Genomic DNA, 22,183 nt, shown 5'->3' on the forward strand with positions numbered 1-22,183 from the left:
TATGAGGCAAAATGATTTTATTAATAAATGAAAATACAGAAGGAGTTACATTTCATACAAAAGCAGACTGAACTCTCATAGGAAGAATGGAGGCCAGATTTATCCAGGTCCACTAAACTAAGAGCAAGCAACTCAGAAAGAAAATTGATAGGCTCATAAATGGGCTCCAGTATTTGCAACCTTGGTTTTCCTTTCACATAAAGTGGTGCCACTTGCACTTGGACCCTGATGAATCTGCCCTGCCCCGGTGTGGATCGCTGCCCTGCAAACTCATCTGTGGTTGAAGAAGCCCTGGGGGTGGTTGAATTTGAAAGGCTTCAGCCGATTGGGCCCACTGGAGGAAAAAGAAGCGATCAGAGCCTGGAGCAGTGACAGACAATCCACATGCCTGCAAGATTACTGGTGTAGTCCTCTACAAATAAACTAAATGCCTTTTTCTGGCAACTATAATCTTAGATGTTAGTACTGCTGTGCAGAGAGAGGTTAAGAATGGAGATCCAGATCTGCTCCAGATGACAGAAAGAATAAATGTATAAAATGTAATTTTCTTTAAATAGATTGTTATATACTTTTTTATAAATCACATTTTATGAAACTGAATGTCACAGAAAAAAATATGATGGAAAAACGTTCAAGAAGCTATTGTTTTTGATAGGTCAACCAAAAGTTGTAAGATGTTAAAACACAGATTCTGAATAGAAAGGTGTGCAGTTTTCCCACACTAGGAGACACAGGACATCACTGACCGGACGGTACGCAGACACATCTTCTCTCGGGGGAACTCGCGTGGCCCCTCCACGCTCTCATCCTGGCTCTCAGTCTCCAGAAACACGTCCAGGCACATGCACAGCCGCTGCAGCTGATTGGTCAGGAGCTGGTACCCGGGGCGGGGCCCACGCAGCTCCCGGTGGAACACATTCACCTCAGCCTCCATCGCCTGGAGAGAGACAGAGACAGAGAGAGAGAGAGAGAGAGAGAGAGAGAGAGAGAGAGAGAGAGAGAGAGAAGAGAGGACACAGTTAAGAGTCTGATTGAGAAGTGCTCAAGACTGAATTTCAACCTCTATTCATTATGCTACAATACTGACCCCTAAAGCCAGGTACCAAGCAAATGTTGACTCATGTCAAGTATCACTGATCTAAGTCTAAGGCACACTTCAATTGCCTGAGCCCTCATGACAGGTAACAGTGCAGCAGACTGACATATCAGGGTTTAAAGCTATAGCTATTCACAGTGGAATACAATGTTAGGATAAGGGGAGCAATCTCACATACAAACAGGCATCACTGAACTATACAATGTTCAGAATGATTTAATACACATTTCAAAATTCTCAGAAAGACTGTAGTAGTTATTTAAACAATTCTACTAAATAAATGATTACAAGCAAGTTGCCCTAAATGTATTTTCTTCTCTTTCTTGGATGTATAATAAACCTGCACTGGTCCAGTTATGATTTGGCTCTTGCTCTTGGTTTTGTTACATGACTGTCATTATGCTTATTATCTGCTCTATTCAATGATGCAGTATCAGCCTGTGTGTTTGTTACCCGCAGATTGTCGTCAGTCCGCCCGCTGCGCTCTCCTTTCCAGCTGAGTGAAAGACTAAAGAGGGGGGGCACGGTCGAGTAGCGAGGGTTCAGGACCACCGCGGCCTGCAGCTTGGCTGGGGGAGTAAGAGGAGACACATCACTGAGTGCACACAGATTTCAATACCTAGGAAAGCCCTTGTTCAAATGTTTATACAACTATGTTGTTGACGGATTAGGACTTAGCAATCAGCCTCCTGCTACATCTGCACTGATCAGATCAGACATAACAGGAGTTATCCAACCATGAGCAAGTCTCACTCAAGATTGCATGCCTTTAATTTAATATGTGTGTGTTTGGAGGGGGGGGGGTAATACTATAGCTATAGAAACTCAATTTAAAAATGATGGTCTGATGGATGCTTATCTATACAAAATAATGGTTTCTGCTTTATTCTAGCCAAAGATGTGCTGTAAATGCCCGGAGTGTACTGGTTTGCATTTGCATGTACCAGTAGTATTTTCTGTCCTCCAAATACGTCTATAAAGTCAGCCTTTTGTAATTCGTATTAAAAGAACAATCAATTAATCATGTGTGCCTGAGTTCTAGTACGTACAAACATCAGAATCAAGCAGCATAGATCAGATTTTTTTTTTTTTTTACAATATCTGCAATGCAGATACTGGTTTGCAGTATATTTACGGTACTGTACTTCCTCCAGACACAATTTCAGGGTTCTTCTTATTGTTTATTCCTAAAGTAATTGGTTTTGTAGTGACTCAACTCGTGTGTGTCTGTGTGTGTGTGTGTGTGTGTGTGTGTGAGAGTGTGTGTGTGTGTGAGAGTGTGTGCGTGTGTGTGAGTGTGAGTGTGTGAGTGTGTGAGTGAGTGCCAGTCTAACCTCTGCCCCTCTCGATGAGAGCTGTGAAGAGGAGGTCAGTCTCCTGTACCAGCCCGCCCGTGCGCGCGCGCGTGTGTGTGTGTGTGTGTGTGTGTGTGTGTGTATGGGAGTGGCAGGCTAACCTGTGCCCCTCTCGATGACAGCTGTGAAGAGGAGGTCAGTCTCCTGTACCTGTGTGTGTGTGTGTGTGTGTGTGTGTGGGGGGGGTGTGTGTGTGTGTGTGGGGGGGGTGTGTGTGTGTATGGGAGTACCAGGCTAACCTGTGACCCTCTCGATGAGAGCTGTGAAGAGGAGGTCAGTCTCCTGTACCTGTGTGTGTGTGTGTGTGTGTGTGTGTATGGGAGTGGCAGGCTAACCTGTGCCCCTCTCGATGAGAGCTGTGAAGAGGAGGTCAGTCTCCTGTACCAGCCCGTGTGTGTGTATGGGAGTGCCAGGCTAACCTGTGCCCCTCTCGATGAGAGCTGTGAAGAGGAGGTCAGTCTCCTGTACCTATGTGTGTGTGGGTGTGTATGTGTAAGTGCCAGGCTAACCTGTGCACCTCTCGATGAGAGCTGTGAAGGAGGTCAGTATCCTGTACCAGCCCGTGTGTGTTTGTGTGTGTGTGTGTGTATGGGAGTGACAGGCTAACCTGTGCCCCTCTCGATGAGAGCTGTGAAGAGGAGGTCAGTCTCCTGTACCAGCCCGGCCTCCAGGACTTGTTGGGTGTAGGGCAGCTCCTGGAAACAGTCAGAGTGGGGTTAACATACTGCATTCTGGGTTCATCAAAGCTTATGCATTGAATCTGAATTCCAAGACATGATTGAATGGCTTCCATAGCCTGTGTTCCTTTTTTACATTTGCATGAGAATTCCAGTCAGAATGTTGACACATTTCCCTCAATGCTCCTTATCTTTTGTATTATGTTTCTGATACTGTGGTATATCTTTGAAGTTCTTGCAGCATTTAGTAAAGTATTAATGCATTCTCGTCCACACTGCAGTCAAATGGCAATCGAGGCAATGAGGCACATGCATAACTATGAATCTTCTGAGAGATCCGAGTACAATGTTCATTACATGCAGGTCATACAATGAAAGGGTTTACAGAATGCAGGCAAACCCATAACAGTACAGTTTAAAAGGAATCTTAAAAGGTGCTTAAATACAGTAGAGTCAGTTATCCAAACTAATTGGGACCAATACTAGTTTGCATAATCGATTCTTATGAAAAATCAAACAGGTATTAATAACAATTACTGTAACTTTAATACCGTATAGAATAAAGGTAACACACATGTACTTAGTAATACCTTTAGGAATCATTAAACTTCAAAAATTCAGTACATGTTTCTATACTTTGATGCCTGCTGTTAAGGCATTGTAATAACGTGCAATTGAAATGAATAAAATAAAGGTTCTTAGCTGCTCAATAACATCTCCAGCAGAATCTCCAGCCCTTACTGACCAAATAGAATATTTAAAAAAAATCAAGTACAAGGTGACTGTTTTAATTTGCTTAACTGCAACAATTTAAATTCACACACTGTTTCATCTAAGGTTTTGGTGGTCTGAATAATTCTGCAACTTTCATTTGCCTCAGTCTGCTGGTCCTTTTTTTGACAACTAAATCTCGTAGCTGTTTTAGCAGCAGAAGCTGTGTACGTAATACATCACGCTAGTAATGGATCACGTGATTACAGGTGCGTTCGGTCGATTAGACAGTACGGTTGATCAAAGACAAGATAATTATACTCTCTCTACATACTGCATACTCCTCATAGGTGCCTCTCCTGGGCATCCCCATACAAACCTTTTCTCTCTCTACTGCATACTCCTCACAGGTGCCTCTCCTGGGTATCCACGTACAATCCTTTACTCTCTCTATATACTCCTCATAGGTGCCTCTGCTGGGCATCCACGTACAATCCTTTACTCTCTCTACATACTGCATACTCCTCATAGGTGCCTCTGCTGGGTATCCCCATACAAACCTTTACTCTCTCTACTGCATACTCCTCACAGGTGCCTCTCCTGGGTATCCACGTACAATCCTTTACTCTCTCTATATACTCCTCATAGGTGCCTCTGCTGGGCATCCACGTACAATCCTTTACTCTCTCTACATACTGCATACTCCTCATAGGTGCCTCTGCTGGGTATCCCCGTACAATCCTTTACTCTCTCTACATACTCCTCATAGGTGCCTCTGCTGGGCATCCCCGTACAATCCTTTAGACTCTCTCTACATACCGCATACTCCTCGTAAGTGATGGTACTCCACTTGATCAACCTTGAAACCACCTTGGCTGGGAAGAGACTCTGGCACTCGCTGGACACTGGCAAAATGCTGTGCTCTGAAACAGAGGTACAGGAAGACAGGACATCAGTAACTTTCACTGTGGAAACATGGTCTTAACCATGTTCTAGAAGAAAATATTATCTGACCAAAAACATCAAATAAAAGGATCAGCTATACAAATATAGGACAGCAACAGGGATAGCGTTCCCTGCACGTTTTCCATTTTCCGCAATCATATTTGAACGACAATATACAAGCTAGTTACAGTACTCTGGCTGATCATGGTAAACTACATGAACCATTCGTTTTACAGGACTGTGAAACGTTAATACAGGGGAACTACAGTGAGCCTAAAACATAATAAGATGTACACTATGGGCAAGGGTTCATTCATAAATAAAAAGGTACCAGATCTCAGAATGTGCATGTTTGTTTATAGACCGAATGTACTGACCTCAATTTACAGAAGCTTCCATATTATATATATATATATATATATATATATATACACATACACATACATATATATACACATATATATATGCTTCAGGTTCTCACCTGCTTGTTGGCTTTGTGCCTTATTGTTGATGCTGACCTTTGCCATGCCATGTTTAACATAATCTTTTGGTTTGAACAGAACCAGTGTCAGGTCGACTAACCTGATAACCTGATGAACAGGAGCGAGGACCCTGTTGTTAAGAGCGCTATTCTTTTGGGGTGTAAAACAAAGCGTTGGTACCTTACCGAGGGAGGCAAACTGCTTGTGCAGAGCCAGGCGGGACTCCAGACGGCTTTTCAGGAGCTTCATGGTGGCCTCCATGTGGCTGGCACTGAGCGAGCTGCCTGTGGGGCCTGCCTGCTGCACACAAACACAGACACACTGCCTTCAATAAACAGCCTGCTTTTAACCTTCTAATACAAGTACAACTCTGTTTCAGATCCCTGGCAATCCAGGAGATTCATCTGAACCCAACACACACATCAAGAACGTACCTTAATGATGGCCACATAATGTTTAAATAAATGTAAAAATACAGAGCCACTTTCGGGGAAAGTTAAACTAATTAAACAAGGTATGCTTCTGGCTAAGAAAGAAAGAAATATGTCAGCGGCATTTATCCCAACCACAGCTGCAAATACAAAATACAAAAGCAAACCACAAAACTCTACATCCAGCACAAGTAAATATAGCCTCAGATTCTGATACACTCAATAGGTTGCGCAAATGTGATCAGAAAAGGACATGCAGTTCTGCAGAAATGTGTGTCACACACATACAGTAAGTAAAGTACATACGGTAGCCTCCACTATATCCTTAATATAGAATAATATAGAATAGAATAATACCACATAGAAAAGGGCATTAAGACATCAACTTAGAGGTTACAGTCACCACACAATGTATGCCTTTGCCGTTCCATAAAAATTGGATGTAATCTTGCTCTGGAGTCTACTGGGAAAAGGGTAAAAAAGAACACAGGGTCCCAAGGCGATATGCTGGCTGTGGGTGAGCCTGCCCAGGAGAGTCACCTCGGGTCTGCCAGTGGGGAATCGCAGCCCCCCCAGGTTCTGAACCCAGGTGTAAGGGTGACCCAGCTCAGCCACATAGTCACCGAACATCAGAATCCTACAAGAGAAGCACAAGAGTCAGAGGCTGGCTGTGTCCACTTTATCAGCCTGTACAGCTAGCATGATTCACAGTGAACCTGCATCAAGATACTTTACATATGCAGAATATATGTTGATAGATGTGTATACAGAAATGAGAGAAAGCTTCTATTTCTGTCACAGAAACCAGACCCCCCCCCCCTTCCATATTTTATAATTATACACTTTAGTGCTAATCTTATAGAAGATGCTTGAAATGACATGATAATTCTGTTTTTAAATTTATGACAGGGAGCCAATACAAATCCGCTACCACTACCGCGTGTACTAGATCTCACTTTTTAAATAAACAATTACTTAAAAAAATCTCAATTATTTAGTGCCAAAGAGACTTTACAACTATAATACAGGAGGGAAAAATAAATCAAATACAAAAACATGCAGACAGTGTAAACTGAATGTGAAGGAACATTAAGCAATGTATATGACACATAGTATAAATTGCTACATAGCATATTCAGCTGTTATGTGTGTTTATTACAGTGTCTATTTTGTTGTGTCAATGCGGTCTGGAACGGCTCATGTCCTGTCAGCTATCCACCTCCCCTGCCCCCCTCCTTACCCGACTTTATCAAACTGGTAGCGGTTGGCAGGATTGGGGGTCTCAGTGCCTTGGTCCCCAGGGTACAGACAGTTAAGTAGGGACTCTGGGCTCAGAAGCTCTCTGCACAAGAAGAACATTCAATTTTTTAGCAAATATTCTAATAAAACAAAAATAAACCGACTTTCATAATATTTCCAATGCACATGCAAAACGTACAGCCATGCAGGCAAAGCATCAGCAATGAAGCAAACATGCTCTCGCACAGACAGCAGGTTTCTTGCTGAAATGTGATGATAACTGTGGCTAGAAAGAGAGTGGCAGCAGGAACAGACACACACCTCTAAATACACCTGCTTAGTTAAGATCGTCTCTGAAAGTTTGAGGGTAATGCTTGTAAAACTTTAAAATGGCCTTTTGTTTTTTAAATAGAGTAATAGAGTCCATTTATATTGCTGCAAAACACTGTTTGTATTAAGAGTGAAGGCAATATAACCTCCTGGGCCCTCTCTTTCCTATGGGCACACCCCACACTGTGAGCATATCCCTCCTACCCTGCACTGACTAACCCCACACTGTGAGCACATCCCTCCTACCCCACACTGTGAGCACATCCCTCCTACCCTGCACTGACTAACCCCACACTGTGAGTACATCCCTCCTACCCTACGCTGACTAACCCCACACTGTGAGCACATCCCTCCTACCCCACACTGTGAGCACATCCCTCCTACCCTGCGCTGACTAACCCCACACTGTGAGCACATCCCTCATACCCTGCACTGACTAACCCCACACTGTGAGCACATCCCTCCTACCCCACACTGTGAGCACATCCCTCCTACCCTGCACTGACTAACCCCACACTGTGAGCACATCCCTCCTACCCCACACTGTGAGCACATCCCTCCTACCCTGCACTGTGAGTGCATCCCTCCTACCCCACACTGTGAGTGCATCCCTCCTACCCCGCACAGTGAGTGCATCCCTTCTACTCTGCACTGTGAGTGCATCCCTCCTACCCTGCACTGTGAGTGCATCCCTCCTACCCCACACTGTGAGCACATCCCTCCTACCCTGCGCTGACTAATCCCACACTGTGAGCACATCCCTCCTACCCTGCGCTGACTAACCCCACACTGTGAGTACATCCCTCCTACCCTGCACTGACTAACCCCACACTGTAAGCACATCCCTCCTACCCTGCGCTGACTAACCCCACACTGTGAGCACATCCCTCCTACCCTGCGCTGACTAACCCCACACTGTGAGCACATCCCTCCTACCCCACACTGTGAGCACATCCCTCCTACCCTGCACTGACTAACCCCACACTGTGAGCACATCCCTCCTACCCTGCGCTGTGAGCACACTCCCTCCTACCCTGCACTGACTAACCCCACACTGTGAGCACATCCCTCCTACCCTGCACTGACTAACCCCACACTGTGAGCACATCCCTCCTACCCTGCACTGACTAACCCCACACTGTGAGCACATCCCTCCTACCCTGCGCTGTGAGCACACTCCCTCCTACCCTGCACTGACTAACCCCACACTGTGAGCACATCCCTCCTACCCTGCACTGACTAACCCCACACTGTGAGCACATCCCTCCTACCCTGCACTGACTAACCCCACACTGTGAGCACATCCCTCCTACCCTGCACTGACTAACCCCACACTGTGAGCACATCCCTCCTACCCTGCGCTGTGAGCACACTCCCTCCTACCCTGCGCTGATGGCCCCGGACAGCTCAGTCCCTGCCGTCACTTTCACTTTCACCGTCATGATGTCGAGGTTCATCAGGTAATAGAAGAAGAGGTGCAACACACTGCCATCTGGAGAGAGAGGAGAGCACACATAATTACAATAGTGTATCAATTAATTCATTAAAAAAACAATAGCAAAAAATAAATCAAATCAATCAAGTAACCAAACTACCGCCTGCCCTGCTTTCTTTCACTCTTGTTCGTTTTTATAGCGCTTGAAAACATATATACTAAACTCCATACTAAAATAGATACCTCTGCATTAAAAAAAAAGCGAAATATGTTTAAACCTTATGTACTCATGTACCTTAGGTTTTGTCAGATTTTCCAACCTAGCAATGACTTTGACACCATAAGCAGTATAAAATGTGCCATCCACACACACTCCCTCCATCAACTTTATTTTTAATTTGCTCTCCCGTCTTAACCCTTTGCGGTCCAACGTCGGACCCTGTCCGACATCATCAAAAAGACGCAAAAAACGGGGTTCTAGTCGTTTTTTCTCCGGAAAAAGCCGGGAAAACCATTCAATGGCCGAGTGGGAGTGACAGGAGCCAAGACAAGCTGCAAAAAAAAGGCGTATCTCATGAATAGTCATACTTGCCCCTGGCATCAGATAACGGCGGCCATAAGGAAACAAGCTGGCTGTGACTGCTTCAGCGCTCAGAGAATATCACGGACATTTGCAGAGCTTTTTTCAGATGGTATAGTAATAAAATAATGACTTGGATCGCATTATTGAGGTGTTTGGTGATAAAACGAGTGATCAGCAGATGATTGATCGGTATGTACGACTATTATTATTGTTATTATTTATTTCTTAGCATATGTGAAAGCTATAGCGAACGAAAGGGTGGGGCGGGGCTGCAGATGCCTAGTGAGTGCTTTGTTGATATGCAGGGCCTTTTAAACCCGTTTGACTGTGGAAAAAAAATACTTTTAAACAGCGTGTCTAAAATTAACTGCGCGTGTGAAAATAAATTGGATCTGACGAGCCTGACACGCACTTAATAAATGGACTGCAAAGGGTTAAATATGCTATATGTTGATCCAGATTATCTCAACTGCCTAAAAAAAAAAATGACGATGCTCGTGAATTCAGAAGATATTTTGACAGAAGTCTTGATGCATAATAGATGTGAAACCAAAACAAGTGAACAAAAAATTCGTGACCAGGGATATGTTAATAAAAATATCAAAACAAAATCACAGTTTTACTGCAGGAATATATTGAACAAAGCAGGAAACTAGGGAAGCCAGCTCAGTAACACTTCAAGACTGCACCAATACTGTATTTATTAGACATCCTGACTAAGCTTCTATATTGCAGAGTTTGGATTCTGTTAATTTCTGCACAAAGCTCTTTCCAGGGACCCATTGCTGAGTACAAAAAAAAAAAAAAAAAAATTACAGCCGCTGATGGATTGCTGTGTGAAGAAATCTCTGCACTGGAATACAATATCAGCAGAACAGCAGGATCCAGGAGGGGATTCAGTTACTCCTGCAATGCAGAGCTCTTTGCTTGCTCGCTCTGACGCACCTTCATTATCAGCAGCACATTAACGTTTTATTAAGCTGCTCTCACGCCACAGCAGCTTCTCTGCAGCTGCACCAACCCTCCTCTACCAAAGGGAGGAGCAGAGAGGTAAGGGAGCCTGCCGCTGCAACTGCCTGCCCCTCCCATTAAAGATGAAAAGAACCTCATTATATAGGAACTAGGCTTGAACTGAAGTGCCTCCTGCCTCCTGGACTCCCTGTTACGAGATCAGCGGATTTGCCTAGCAAAGCAACCTGTATTTCGTGAGGGTTTTGAAAAGTGTTTTATTGTTATCACTGTCTGTTGAAACAACGGCTTCCATTTTTGTGAAACCTGGATGCACTAACAGTGTTTTGAATACCACCTCTCTCTCTCTCACATTACACCTCTACCAGCGGATTGGAAAACCCCTTGTCCCCTGTATAGGAAGGAAGTGAACAGTGTTCTCGCTCACCTTTGCACTGGAGGTCAACGCTGACAGACAACGGGTGGCGTTTCAGCATCTCCTTGCGCTTATCATCCAGCTGAACACCCAGAGTGGGCCGGCGTCGCTTCTGCAACCAATCACAGCAAAGAAAAACTCTTACTTCAGCTCACACACACACGACTGCTTTTTAATTGGTGTCTTTTTCCTCCTTATACTTTTAATCTCCTCTTTGTTTGTGTAAACTGTTTGCCTTTAATGTCTCCACTACAATAAGAATCAGCCAGAACTAGTACAAGGTTTGTTTTCTGGATTCAAGACCAAAGGGATTTGGAATAAAAAGCTTTAGCTCAGAAGGATATACGTGATCCATGGTACATTCAGCTGTAGCTAAGTGGTTCTGCATTTAGGAGGGGGGGGGGGTGCTTTCTTGCTCTCTACCCTGGCCTGACCCTGTTTCAGAAGTGTGTACGTGACTGAGCGGGAGTACACATCAGTTTCTTACTGCAACACTGATTAGGGCGTTTTGTCAGTTTTTTACATTTTCATCACTCATGTTAGGATATCATTGTCAAAGGACATAGGACAGACGGACGTCCGTCTGTCTGTATATCACACCTCACATTCTTTCATAGATCTGGAGAACCTCTAATCCAATTTTCATGAAACTTGGTACTAACATAATTTAGCATATGTTACTGCGAATCAGATTCTGGGGGTATTTGGGGGTGTCTGTACGTTTGTAGTACCACATTGTTTTGAGGATTGATCTTAACAGTTAGAATGATACATACTGTCGCAGTTTTAAAATTCTGATTGTCTACAAACAAAAACATATTAACACTGCTAAGCTTTTTGGTCCAAGTGAAATATAAAATAGCCAAAGTTGAAAGCAAGTTTCCTTTTTAAATTACATTTGTTGTGCTTTGTTTGGGCATTACTAACATTTTGAAAGTATTTATAAATGGATTTACACTGTGCTATTAAGGTTACCTTGGTATTTGTTTTTTCAGTTATCATACCGTGGATATGTTACACCGGACCATCCCTCACTACACTCCAGGACCTCCCTACACAGTATTGATGCCAAATACTATAAACTGCAGCTAGTCATCCCTGGATCTAACATGGTACATCTCAGCAGATATCCTCCCTAAATATTTTCAAATAAATACATACATTTCTAAAAACAGCTATTGGAAATGATGACTTTAGGATTTCAACAAGCAGGGCAATACACAGATACTCAGCTTTTCTGCTGTTCAATCTTACTTTACATTACAAGTTTACATTAACTTCAAACAAATGGACACTGCGACATCTAGTGGTTGACAGTTGTAAGGGCATGTAGATTTTATCTACTGCGAGCAGAGCGTTTTGTTCTGGTTTCTTGGTAATTTAGCGCTGTGCAAGGTGAAGGGCTATGTCTACAGTAAGGCAGGGACCATGAGAGCCTCTCCTCTCAGCTCTGGAAAGGGGTAATATCAAAGAGGAAAATATGTTTTTTTCTATTTATTTTAGGTTGCTTGTGGGTTTAAAGATAGATGTTTATACTTTATCTAACAACAGTAATTATTTTCTATGAGACAGAGTATAAGATATTTCTAAACACACTCACAGTGTTTTGTTCCTCTTCAGCATCAGAGTCACTCTCATCATCTGGAAAGGAAGGGGCCCATTCATTAGACTGCTTGTAACACTCGATTCAAACATTACATGCAAGTGAGTGTCAGCTGGATGGAAAATCGAAACGTTATCATCATTACTGCTGCTACATATACAATACAGGCTCTTTGCTCCAATGCAATAGAAGGGTGCTCTCCACTCCAGCACTGTCTCCGGTACAATACAAAGGGGCTCTGATGTGGGCAGCAGTGTGGAGTAGTGGTTAGGGCTCTGGACTTCTGACTGGAGGGTCGTGGGTTCAATCCCAGGGGGGGACACTGCTGCTGTACCCTTGAGCAAGGTACTTTACCTACATTACTCCAGTAAAAACCCAACTGTATAAATGGGTAATTGTATGTAAAACTAATGTGATATCTTGTAATAATTGTAAGTTGCCCTGGATAAGGGCGTCTGCTAAGAAATGTAATAATAATGTTGCAGCTCACCCTGGGAGTCCTCTGGGGGTTTAGAGAGGGCTTTTGCTTCATTTACATCTCCAATGATCGAGACCGACAGCTTCTTATCTGAAATACACAGGAGAACTGTAAACAGCTAAAAAAAAAATAATCCATTCCCTTCTCAAGAGGGAAAGTAATGCAAGGATGAGAATGAGATTCAAACACTGCCTCTATTGGACACTCTGCAGTAACTCAATGATCTTTATTTAAATCTGCATTAAGGCGCTTTTACCAGAGTTCAGGAGCAGCGCTTCGGTTCTAGTGACGTCGTAGACGTTTATACCATAGGCTAGATCAGCCCAAGAATAAATAAGTATCTACTGCTGAGCAGTGTATTACCAGCAAAACAACAGAAATTGGTGTTACTTACCACAAGCCTGCCCATAAGCGTTGGCCTGGACTAGCAGCACGTAGAGGGGTGGGGGCAGGTGCCTCGCCACCTCGTTCTGTTTCTGAGTCTGTTCAAAAGGCATAGACAGGTAGTCCTGTACTGGCCGGGAAGCCTGGAGAGAAGGCAGAGTGGGAGAGGCTACCTATATGAGCAGGGCTCAAAATTATATATATATATATATATATATATATACACACACACACACACACACACACACACACACACACACACACAATTTTGCAAAAACAAGTAATACCAACTTGTATTTGCTGTTGAACATCTATAAATCTTTGTTTTCCTTTTTTTACACTGCCCTTGTGGAGTTTAATACTTTTGCATCTACAAAATACACAGAACAGAACATTTTCTTCCAACTTAAATTCTCTCTTTTCAGCTGCTGTTTACTAAAACATAAAATCTTTTCAATTATCTTTAAGAGGTTTTTGTTTTTATTAATGTAATGACAAGAAAGACGTGTTGGATGGGTCAGGACACACACTCTCTCCTGGGGAAATTGCAGAGAAGGTGCATTAAAAAGATTTACTTAACCTCGTACAGTACCAGATAATATTTATCTTTAGAACTGCACATCTGAGACCTACAGAATCAATGGCAGTGCAGGCCAGGCAAGATTTACTTTGTCAATTACATCCAGCCTGCTCAACCCAGTCGCCATGTTCTAACTATGTTTGTCACCCAAAGCAACTAAAAAGAATGATAAATAAGAATAGAAATAACATTCTAAAACAAGTCGTCAAGAAAGAAAAAGGTGGTATTTAAGAATGGACACAAGCTAATAATTGATAGGGGGGCGTGTGGTGTGGCACCTGCATGATTTCGGTGAGCCGGGGCTGCAGGCTGCTCAGATACTCCTTCTTGATCTCAATGCTCTTCATGATCTTCTCCTTGCTGGCCAGAGACTCCTTGTACTTCTCTGCCAGCCTGCATGACACAAACAGGGAGCTGGTCAGGACTCAAGGGCAGCTAAGGCAGTGAGCCAGCCACACACACCCCATGAAGACGCGCTGGTAGCCCCTGATATTACTCAACAACATTAGGATGTATATTCCCCTAAAGGAATGCTTATCTTATCACTTTGTATTATCAACATCATCATTGTTCCTCTAGCTGTGTTGTGCTGGAGGCCTTTTGGATCTTCACTACTGTTAAATGCGGAACTTTGAGATTAATAATTGCTAAACTGCTACTTTCTGGTACCAGATCAGTCCATGTGCTGTAGGCCACGTGATGTTAGTGTAGTTTACCACTGAAGTAAATGTGACCTACAGCACAGGAAGCAATTAGCTACCAGGAAGAAACACCAAACTAATTGTTATGTTATATTGTTTTAGGAATCAGCATCTAGATCTAGAAAAGGGAGGCCAGTGAATGTTGCATGTGGTATTGAGGTGGAAAGAAGATTTCAAAGACTTGCTTTGCACTCTTTAAGGGATAAAGTAATAAGAGCTTTGATGTGCATATGATGTACTGGGATTCTAGACTACCTCAGTAATCAATAATCCCAGAACAGGGATACAGTTCTGAACTGAAGATGTTTACAGACTGGAACTTTATTACTTTATCATGTGTCGTATTTAAGCCTCATTTATCAAAGCAGGAACAATTTCAAAGCTAAATTGTCCCACAACCAGAGTGAATCCAGTCACTCAGTAATGTCTGCGCCATGGTTCTCAGAGTGGGAGTATCAAAAGATTTTAGGGGGTTGTAAATTGACCACATATACTTTTAAAGACTGCTATGGAAGTCATTCATGTTATAATGTATGGGTTTTTGTTTTGCTTTATTATTCATGTACAGTATTTATTTTTTATTTTTATTTAGTAGTCACCAATTAGTTTTTTTGTAGTTTTCTCCCCAATTTAATAGTGTCCAATTTTTTTTGTTTAGCTCAGCTCACCGCTACCACCCCTGCGCTGACTTGGGAGGGCGAAGACGAACACTCGCTGTCCTCCGAAGCGTGTGCTGTCAGCTGAGTGCTTTTTTTCACACTACAGACTCACCATGCAGCCACCCAGAGCTACAGCGTCGGAGGACAATGCAGCTCTGGGCAGCTTACAGGCAAGCCCGCAGGCGTCCGGCCAGACTACAGGGGTCACTGGTGCGCGGTGAGCCGAGAGCACCCTGGTCGACCTAACCCGCCAATTGTGCGCCGCCCCCTGGGAGCTCCCATACTTGGTCGGCAAAGCATGTACAGTATTTTCTGCATATAAAAATAAATCTACATTTAGGTATATATCAATAATATATTACTAATGGCAATTGTGCACAGGGCATTCCCAGCAGACCCAAGGGGTTGTAAAGCATTGCTATAAAGAAGTGGTCAAAGTTGTGAATTTGGCAGTACCTCTTCCTCTGCTCCAGCTCCCAGTCCAGACGGCACAGGGTGAGCTGGTGTGGGTCTGCACCTGAGATCTCGGGTCGGGAGATCTCTGGGGGGGCGTCCCGTCTGAACTCCTCCACACCCACCAGCTCAATCTCCTCGTGCTTGGACCTAGGAGAAACACAGCAGGGTTACAAACACACACACAGCACAGCACGCACACACACACAGTGCACAGCCCCTCCTCCAACACAAACCAAATGAACCCATTCACAGTCATCCTGTCTTTTCACCAGCAGACCTGCCTACTTAACCCTGGAGAAGAGGTTGTGTAATTAGGCAAACTATCCCCGAGATGTCCCTCTCTAACCACAGGAGTGCAAAGCCCAACACTGCGATAACTCATACTGCACTCCCAGCGGCAATGTGTTTACCAAGCGAGTCGTCTCCAGACTGTGAGAGGGGCACTCACTTGAACTCCAGGCACTTGTTGATCTCTTTCTGCAGGTGCATGACCTCATAGAGAAGGTTCTGGAGCTGGAGGTGCAGGGCATCCACTCTCTGCTTTGCCTGCAGAGGACGAGAAAAAGCAACATGAGGACAGGTCAGGAGGACATGTTTTGACAAAGGTAGGACAAAAAAGACAGGAAGTAGCTGTAGACAGTAAGAACCAAGAGGCTGCTGACAGGCAGGGGGGACATTTCCCAAAACCTTTAACCTATCGTAAGAACAACAATGACAAACAGCAGAGTTTCCCACAACTCCAAATGCAGTTTGACTTCTACTCATTTCAATCAGACCAGCAGCATTGTTGCAGGGTGGAGCACGAAGTGGATACACTGAGAGGTTTAGAAGAAAATGTGATGCTTTCTTTACATGCTACATCGTATCGTAACAGAGGTATTTATTGTTTGTATTGTGATTTAAGACCAAAAGCTCAACATTGCTCATTGCTTTTCACCAGGTGCTTCATGGGTGAAGAATAAGTGTGTTTTATAGCTGGTATGAATATATACTCTCCCTTACTTTTGTTTTCATCGTTTAACAGAATAATCCATCATTAAAAGGGTCTTGTTATTGTTAAGTATCCCATCAGGAGCATCTCCATTGTTTCTTCCTGCGCACCACTCCTCAGCCCTACCTCATGGGTTTGATCCCGGCCCTTCTTAAGCCTCATGTGAGCCACGCGGTTCAGTTTCTTCAGCGTCATGAAGTGGATGCAGCTCTGCATGCGCCGCTCCTCCATCTCGGCTGCCTGAAAGATAGAGAGAAAGGCAGGACTGTAAATCGAGCCCAGATCAGCTTCAACTAGATCACAAACCAACTGCAACCCAGGACAACACAGCCCAGATCAGCTTCAACTAGAGCACAAACCAACTGCAACCCAGGACACAACACAGCCCAGATCAGCTTCAACAACACCACAAACCAACTGCAACCCAGGCCACAACACAGCCCAGATCAGCTTCAACAACACCACAAACCAACTGCAACCCAGGCCACAACACAGCCCAGATCAGCTTCAACTAGAGCACAAACCAACTGCAACCCAGGACACAACACAGCCCAGATCAGCTTCAACTAGATCACAAACCTACTGCAACCCAGGCCACAACACAGCCCAGATCAGCTTCAACTAGATCACAAAACTACTGCAACCCAGGCCACAACACAGCCCAGATCAGCTTCAACTAGATCACAAACCAACTGCAACCCAGGCCACAACACAGCCCAGATCAGCTTCAATAACACAACAAACCAACTGCAACCCAGGACACAACACAGCCCAGATCAGCTTCAACAACACCACAAACTAACTGCAACAAAGGACACTACACAGCCCAGATCAGCTTCAACTAGAGCACAAACCAACTGCAACCCAGGACACAACACCACAAACCAACTGCAACCCAGGACACTATACAGCCCAGATCAGCTTCAACTAGAGCACAAACCAACTGCAACCCAGGCCACAACACAGCCCATATCAGCTTCAACTAGAGCAGAAACCAACTGCAACCCAGGCCACAACACAGCCCAGGCCATGTGGGAGGGCAAAAATGAAATATCAGGAAAACTACAAATATTTTACTGATATTTTTGGTGTTGATATATGTTTCGAAACTACAGTGTAACAAATAGGGCTCCTAAACTGTACTGGCAAGCTAATTGTTTTAGTATGTTCATATTTAATTAAAACCAAGCTCCTAATCAACAAAAATATAACACGGTAAAGCACCGAACAGTACCCTTTATAGCTCTAGCTTGTCTATGCCTACACTATGCTCAGAATTTGTGTTGTATTCAATGAGCCCAAAACGTTAAATGAGTATACAAGTATTAATGTGGGCAATGTGTACATTATACATGCCACTGTAGCTGAAATGGGTTTAACTTAACTCAAGGAGGAAAATAAAAATAAATGTAAAAAATAAACACACAACCTCTAAAAATGTGTTTTGCTTTTGGTTTAGACTTTTGTTATCTTCTTGTTTTTCTTGCAGGTTGTGTTTCGCTCTGTATCTCCTGCTTCAAACTGTAATGCTGTTGAAGTCACTCGAGCAAGTCTAGATTAATTCAGTCTAGGGAGTGTTGTGAAGGAAGGATCCTGGCTTACGCTGTCCTTGATTAATTCAGTGTAGGTAGTGTTGTGAAGGAAGGGTCCTGGCTTACACTGTCCTTGATTTATTCAGTGTAGTGAGTGTTGTGAAGGAAGGGTCCTGGCTTATGGTGTCCTTGATTAATTCAGTGTAGGGAGTGTTGTTAAGGTAAGGGTCCTGACTTACGCTGTCCTTGCTGCCGCTGCTCTTCAGTTCGTGGATCTCAGCCATCAGTCTGGTGAGCATCTCGCAGGTCTGCTTGTAGAGAGTGTAGTCCTGGGCAGGGTTTCTCATCTCCAGCTCCACCTCCTCACTGTACACCCGCGCCTCCTGCAAACCAGCAACCAAGTATGACATCCAGCTGCACACACGCCACCGCACTGCCAACCCCTCCATAAGCTCTAACTGCTTCCTTCCAAGTGCTTGATCCTATTAACTAAGCCACCCTGCCTCCATCTCAGTCCACCAGCCACACTGCCTCCAAGCTATCACTGTCTCAGGTCTATCAACTACTGTAACAATGATTATTATTATTTTTTTATTATTATTATTTATTTCTTAGCTGACGCCCTTATCCAGGGCGACTTACAATTGTTACAAGATATCACATTATTTTTACATACAATTACCCATTTATACAGTTGGGTTTTTTATTTTTACTGGCGCAATCTAGGTAAAGTACCTTGCTCAAGGGTACAGCAGCAGTGTCCCCACCGGGATTTGAACCCACGACCCTCCGGTCAAGAGTCCAGAGCCCTAACCACTACTCCACACTGCTGCCCCACTGCACCCAACAATTAAAGGGATATGCAGAGGTGTATAGTCAGGTGACTGAATTACTTGTAGATGCAAAATATCTGACATAATTGTGCCCTCCACCCCTAATTCTTGCCTGTGCCTGCCCTATTGTCCACCCTACATACATGGTGTGGGTGGATAGGTAGGTGTGTGTGTGTGTGTGTGTGTAAGGATTGCAATGAATTATGCATACTGGAGATGAGTGTATGTAAGTGTCTGTATACATAATACACATCTCTGAATATCACTTAATTGTCTGTAGCAGTGTGTGCTGAATCTCTTTCCTTCCCTCTAACCCTGCTCACTCACTCACCTGGTCCCCCTCTCCTCTCATCCTCTTCCCTTCTGGTGTTCCGCCCTCGTTCCGGATCACCTTGGGCTTCCTCTTCTTCAGAGCGTCCACTGACATTCCTGCTGGCTCCTGGTGCGAGAGGGGCTCTGAGAGACAACCAGGCGTTTAAACAAGTGTGTATTGTGCACCTGCACACAAGTAACAATACAATAAGACAATACAAAAACAATACTATACAGCTTAAATAGGAGAAAAAGTGGAGCGGCCCAGCTTTGTCCCCTGTAAATGCAACCCCCTTTAAGCTAATGTAAACAAACTGGTACACCAACAAGATGAAACGCAGGGGTGTGAAATATGAAAAAATAAAGTGAACAGTCAAGGTGGGAGAAACGTCTCGGTTCTGAATCGGTTGTTTAACCACTAAGTACCAAATTAATTTCTTTGAAAAAAAAATCACAACACAAGCTGTATTTATGTAATTTGATACATTTCATGTAAGCTCACCTTTTAAAATACAACCAATTAAGATATTTATTTCACAACCCTGTCTGTTTTTGACAGCAACAATTCTGTTCCAATCAAGCCAATGGTGTTTGTTAGTTATAGAACATAAAATTGCTACAAAAATAACACCTGCCCGTTATACGATGCAGCATTCAAAACATTGCAAACTCAGCCTTAGCGTAGTTAACCCCAATTCTGCACTTACAGTACTCAAAGACGTTAAGTTAGCGGGATGAAATACTGCTTCCAGATGACTCTGTTGAGATAAACTACTTGAAAACAGACGTTATCTCCTCAAATTAAACAGTAAAAGTCAGTCGCACAATGCTTAACTCAACCAACATGGACGAACACACTGCGAACTCCGAACCGGAAACAGAACACTACACACAGCTGCAGAGTGTCTTTCTGCCCGCTAGAGGGTGACATACTACGGCTTAGAAACTTGGTAAGTTGTGCAAAATATGTCTGTATGGACATTTGGTCCTATTTTGTTTTTACACAATAATGTGTATTTTTACACAATAAATGAAGACTTATTTTAGAACAAGGTCATTAACGCTACGTTTGTTTTAGACTATAAACTCCCTTTGAATAATACTAAGCGTTGTCAAAGGAACATTATGAACTTTAGCCTACATCTAACAACACTTGTTCATGTAAACAAGTTTAACGTTAGCGTTGTTTTGCACCGTTTACATTAGTTTCAACGTATTTATTTATTCAATTAAAGTTCGCACAGTTTGGTGTGATATACAGTATTTGACAGGCTGTCACAAACTAGAGTCGCCTTGTGCATTTTGTGAAATAAAAAAATCAAAAAGTAATTTTATGCATGTTGTAAATAAGGCACTGTATTTGTTATTGTAAACGCATTTTAAAATACATTTTCCTACATTTAGCTGTATCCACGATGGTGAAGTTGGCTTCTTATTCGCCAGCTTCTTATCTTATTCGCATTGCAAATGTAACACAAATTGAATAAGTAGCTGCGGTATTTCAGGGGTTAAATCGCTCTGGGCCACTTATTTCAAAGTTGATTCTTTTGGATAGTTTGTCTAGTCTAGTTTGTGTTTTTGGCTAACATGCCAGCTTGCTATCTCTGACACGTTTGCCTGCTGTTTTCCTATCAAAACCCATTTTGGGCAGGGATAAATACACATGGGGGTCGTAGAGGGGTTCCACCTCTGAGAATCAACTTTGAAATAAGTGACCCAAAGAGATTTAACTCCTGAAATACCCCAGCTACTTATTCAATTTGTGTTATATTTGTTGTATACGAATAAGAAGCTGGAATGCAAATAAGAAGCTGGCGAATAAGAAGCCATCTTCAGCATCGTGCTGTATCCTTTCTCTCTTTTCCAGGGGCTGCAGTGCCATCATGCTAGATTAGTTTCCCACCCTAATTGAATGCATACATATAAATACACCTTATAAAGAGATCAAAGTACAGTCAAATTAGTTGAAAAAAGTGTAGGGCTCAGGTGGGGTCCTGTTACTATCATAGGAAGTGAACATATTGCACAGTGGAAATGAAAATGAGTTTTACTTGAAAAAACAAATTAACAGCAAAACAAGTGTGAATTGTGCAGATGTGCTTTAAAACCTTCATTATTGCACCATTAATGTAGTGCAGTGTTGTTTTTCTTATTGAGTATTTGCACGACTGATAATGAGGGGTAGCCCCAATTAGAAAAGTGACAATTGACCTCAGAAACTGGTAGCCGACTAATCGAAGGTTACATGATTGCAAAGCAATCGTGACATGCGGTTTCAGATGGAAGATGCCGATACGGTTGCAATGCATTAACATATAAATGACGTTTTAGAACATTAAGTACGTTCACAAATAGAGGACCAGACACGGTCAAATACATGATGTAGTCATATGTGTTATTAATAAGTGGCGACTTGTAGATCCAATTAAACTATTTGACTCTAATTAGTAATCGTTCTACCCTTACAATAATATATCAAGGTTGTGTTTTTTTTTTCTGCAGTTAACTCGAGTGTAAACATGGTCCAGAGTCTGCTGATTGCAGTCAGGATGGCCAGGCTGTCTCGAGGCCCCTGCGTTGGGGGCTGGGAGAGGGTGAGGGGACTGTCCTCTAGGCACTCAGCTCTCTGTGCCCCGCAGAGAACGGTGGAGATGAGGGAGACGGGAGCAGCAGGAGCAGAGGACCCCAGCTCCCCATTCTCCAGGTCCCTCATTGGAACTTTCTTCCAGGACCAACCACTGCTGGGGAACCAGCTCTTGGAAGATGCCCTGCTCCAGGGCTATTTGAGGAGACATCTCCCCCCTGAGGTGAGGCTGTAGTGCAGCCTGGCTTTCCCACAGAACATCCCTTAGAAAGGTTTCCCATAGTAAAAGCATAGCAAAGGGTAATAAAGCATGGTTAAGCATTGTGAAGCCCAGAAAGATATTGTAAAGCATATATTAAAAGAACATGGCAAACCGTGGTTAACTGCATGGTTTAAGCATGG

At 43.4% G+C, this 22,183-nt stretch overlaps 2 protein-coding genes across 7 annotated transcripts in view; one reads left to right on the top strand and one right to left on the bottom strand.

Moving 5' to 3' along the window:
* Positions 1 to 20,100, bottom strand: LOC117428397 (THO complex subunit 5 homolog). 5 transcript variants are annotated; one of them, XM_058994795.1, is made up of 20 exons: positions 20,033 to 20,100; positions 19,217 to 19,383; positions 18,292 to 18,435; positions 16,647 to 16,760; positions 15,978 to 16,075; positions 15,530 to 15,676; positions 13,992 to 14,106; positions 13,144 to 13,276; positions 12,762 to 12,839; positions 12,269 to 12,309; positions 10,681 to 10,780; positions 8,650 to 8,758; positions 6,938 to 7,039; positions 6,238 to 6,334; positions 5,452 to 5,566; positions 4,659 to 4,762; positions 3,059 to 3,146; positions 1,550 to 1,665; positions 747 to 937; positions 1 to 334 (listed from the first exon to the last, which is right to left on the bottom strand). In XM_058994795.1, exons 2-20 carry the CDS (start codon positions 19,310 to 19,312, stop codon positions 271 to 273), a joined length of 2,052 nt encoding a protein of 683 aa, XP_058850778.1. In that variant the 5' UTR covers positions 19,313 to 19,383; positions 20,033 to 20,100; the 3' UTR covers positions 1 to 270. The 5 variants fall into 5 exon arrangements, with proteins under 5 accessions (XP_058850778.1, XP_058850779.1, XP_034758084.2 ...); XM_058994796.1 differs by having other exon boundaries at positions 5,452 to 5,563; positions 19,217 to 19,341; positions 19,905 to 20,058; XM_034902193.2 differs by having other exon boundaries at positions 19,217 to 19,341; positions 19,905 to 20,058.
* Positions 20,082 to 22,183, top strand: part of LOC117427795 (acyl-CoA dehydrogenase family member 11-like) — a 12,671-nt gene continuing 10,569 nt past the window's right edge. The window contains exons 1-2 of one of the 2 annotated variants that reach the window (XM_058994800.1): positions 20,082 to 20,147; positions 21,700 to 22,004. In XM_058994800.1, the coding sequence (XP_058850783.1) occupies positions 21,717 to 22,004 (288 nt within the window). In that variant the 5' untranslated portion in view covers positions 20,082 to 20,147; positions 21,700 to 21,716. The other variant, XM_058994801.1, reaches the window with a different exon arrangement.

This window comes from Acipenser ruthenus, chromosome 21 (assembly GCF_902713425.1).
Source record: "Acipenser ruthenus chromosome 21, fAciRut3.2 maternal haplotype, whole genome shotgun sequence".
Taxonomy (NCBI): Eukaryota; Metazoa; Chordata; class Actinopteri; order Acipenseriformes; family Acipenseridae; genus Acipenser; species Acipenser ruthenus.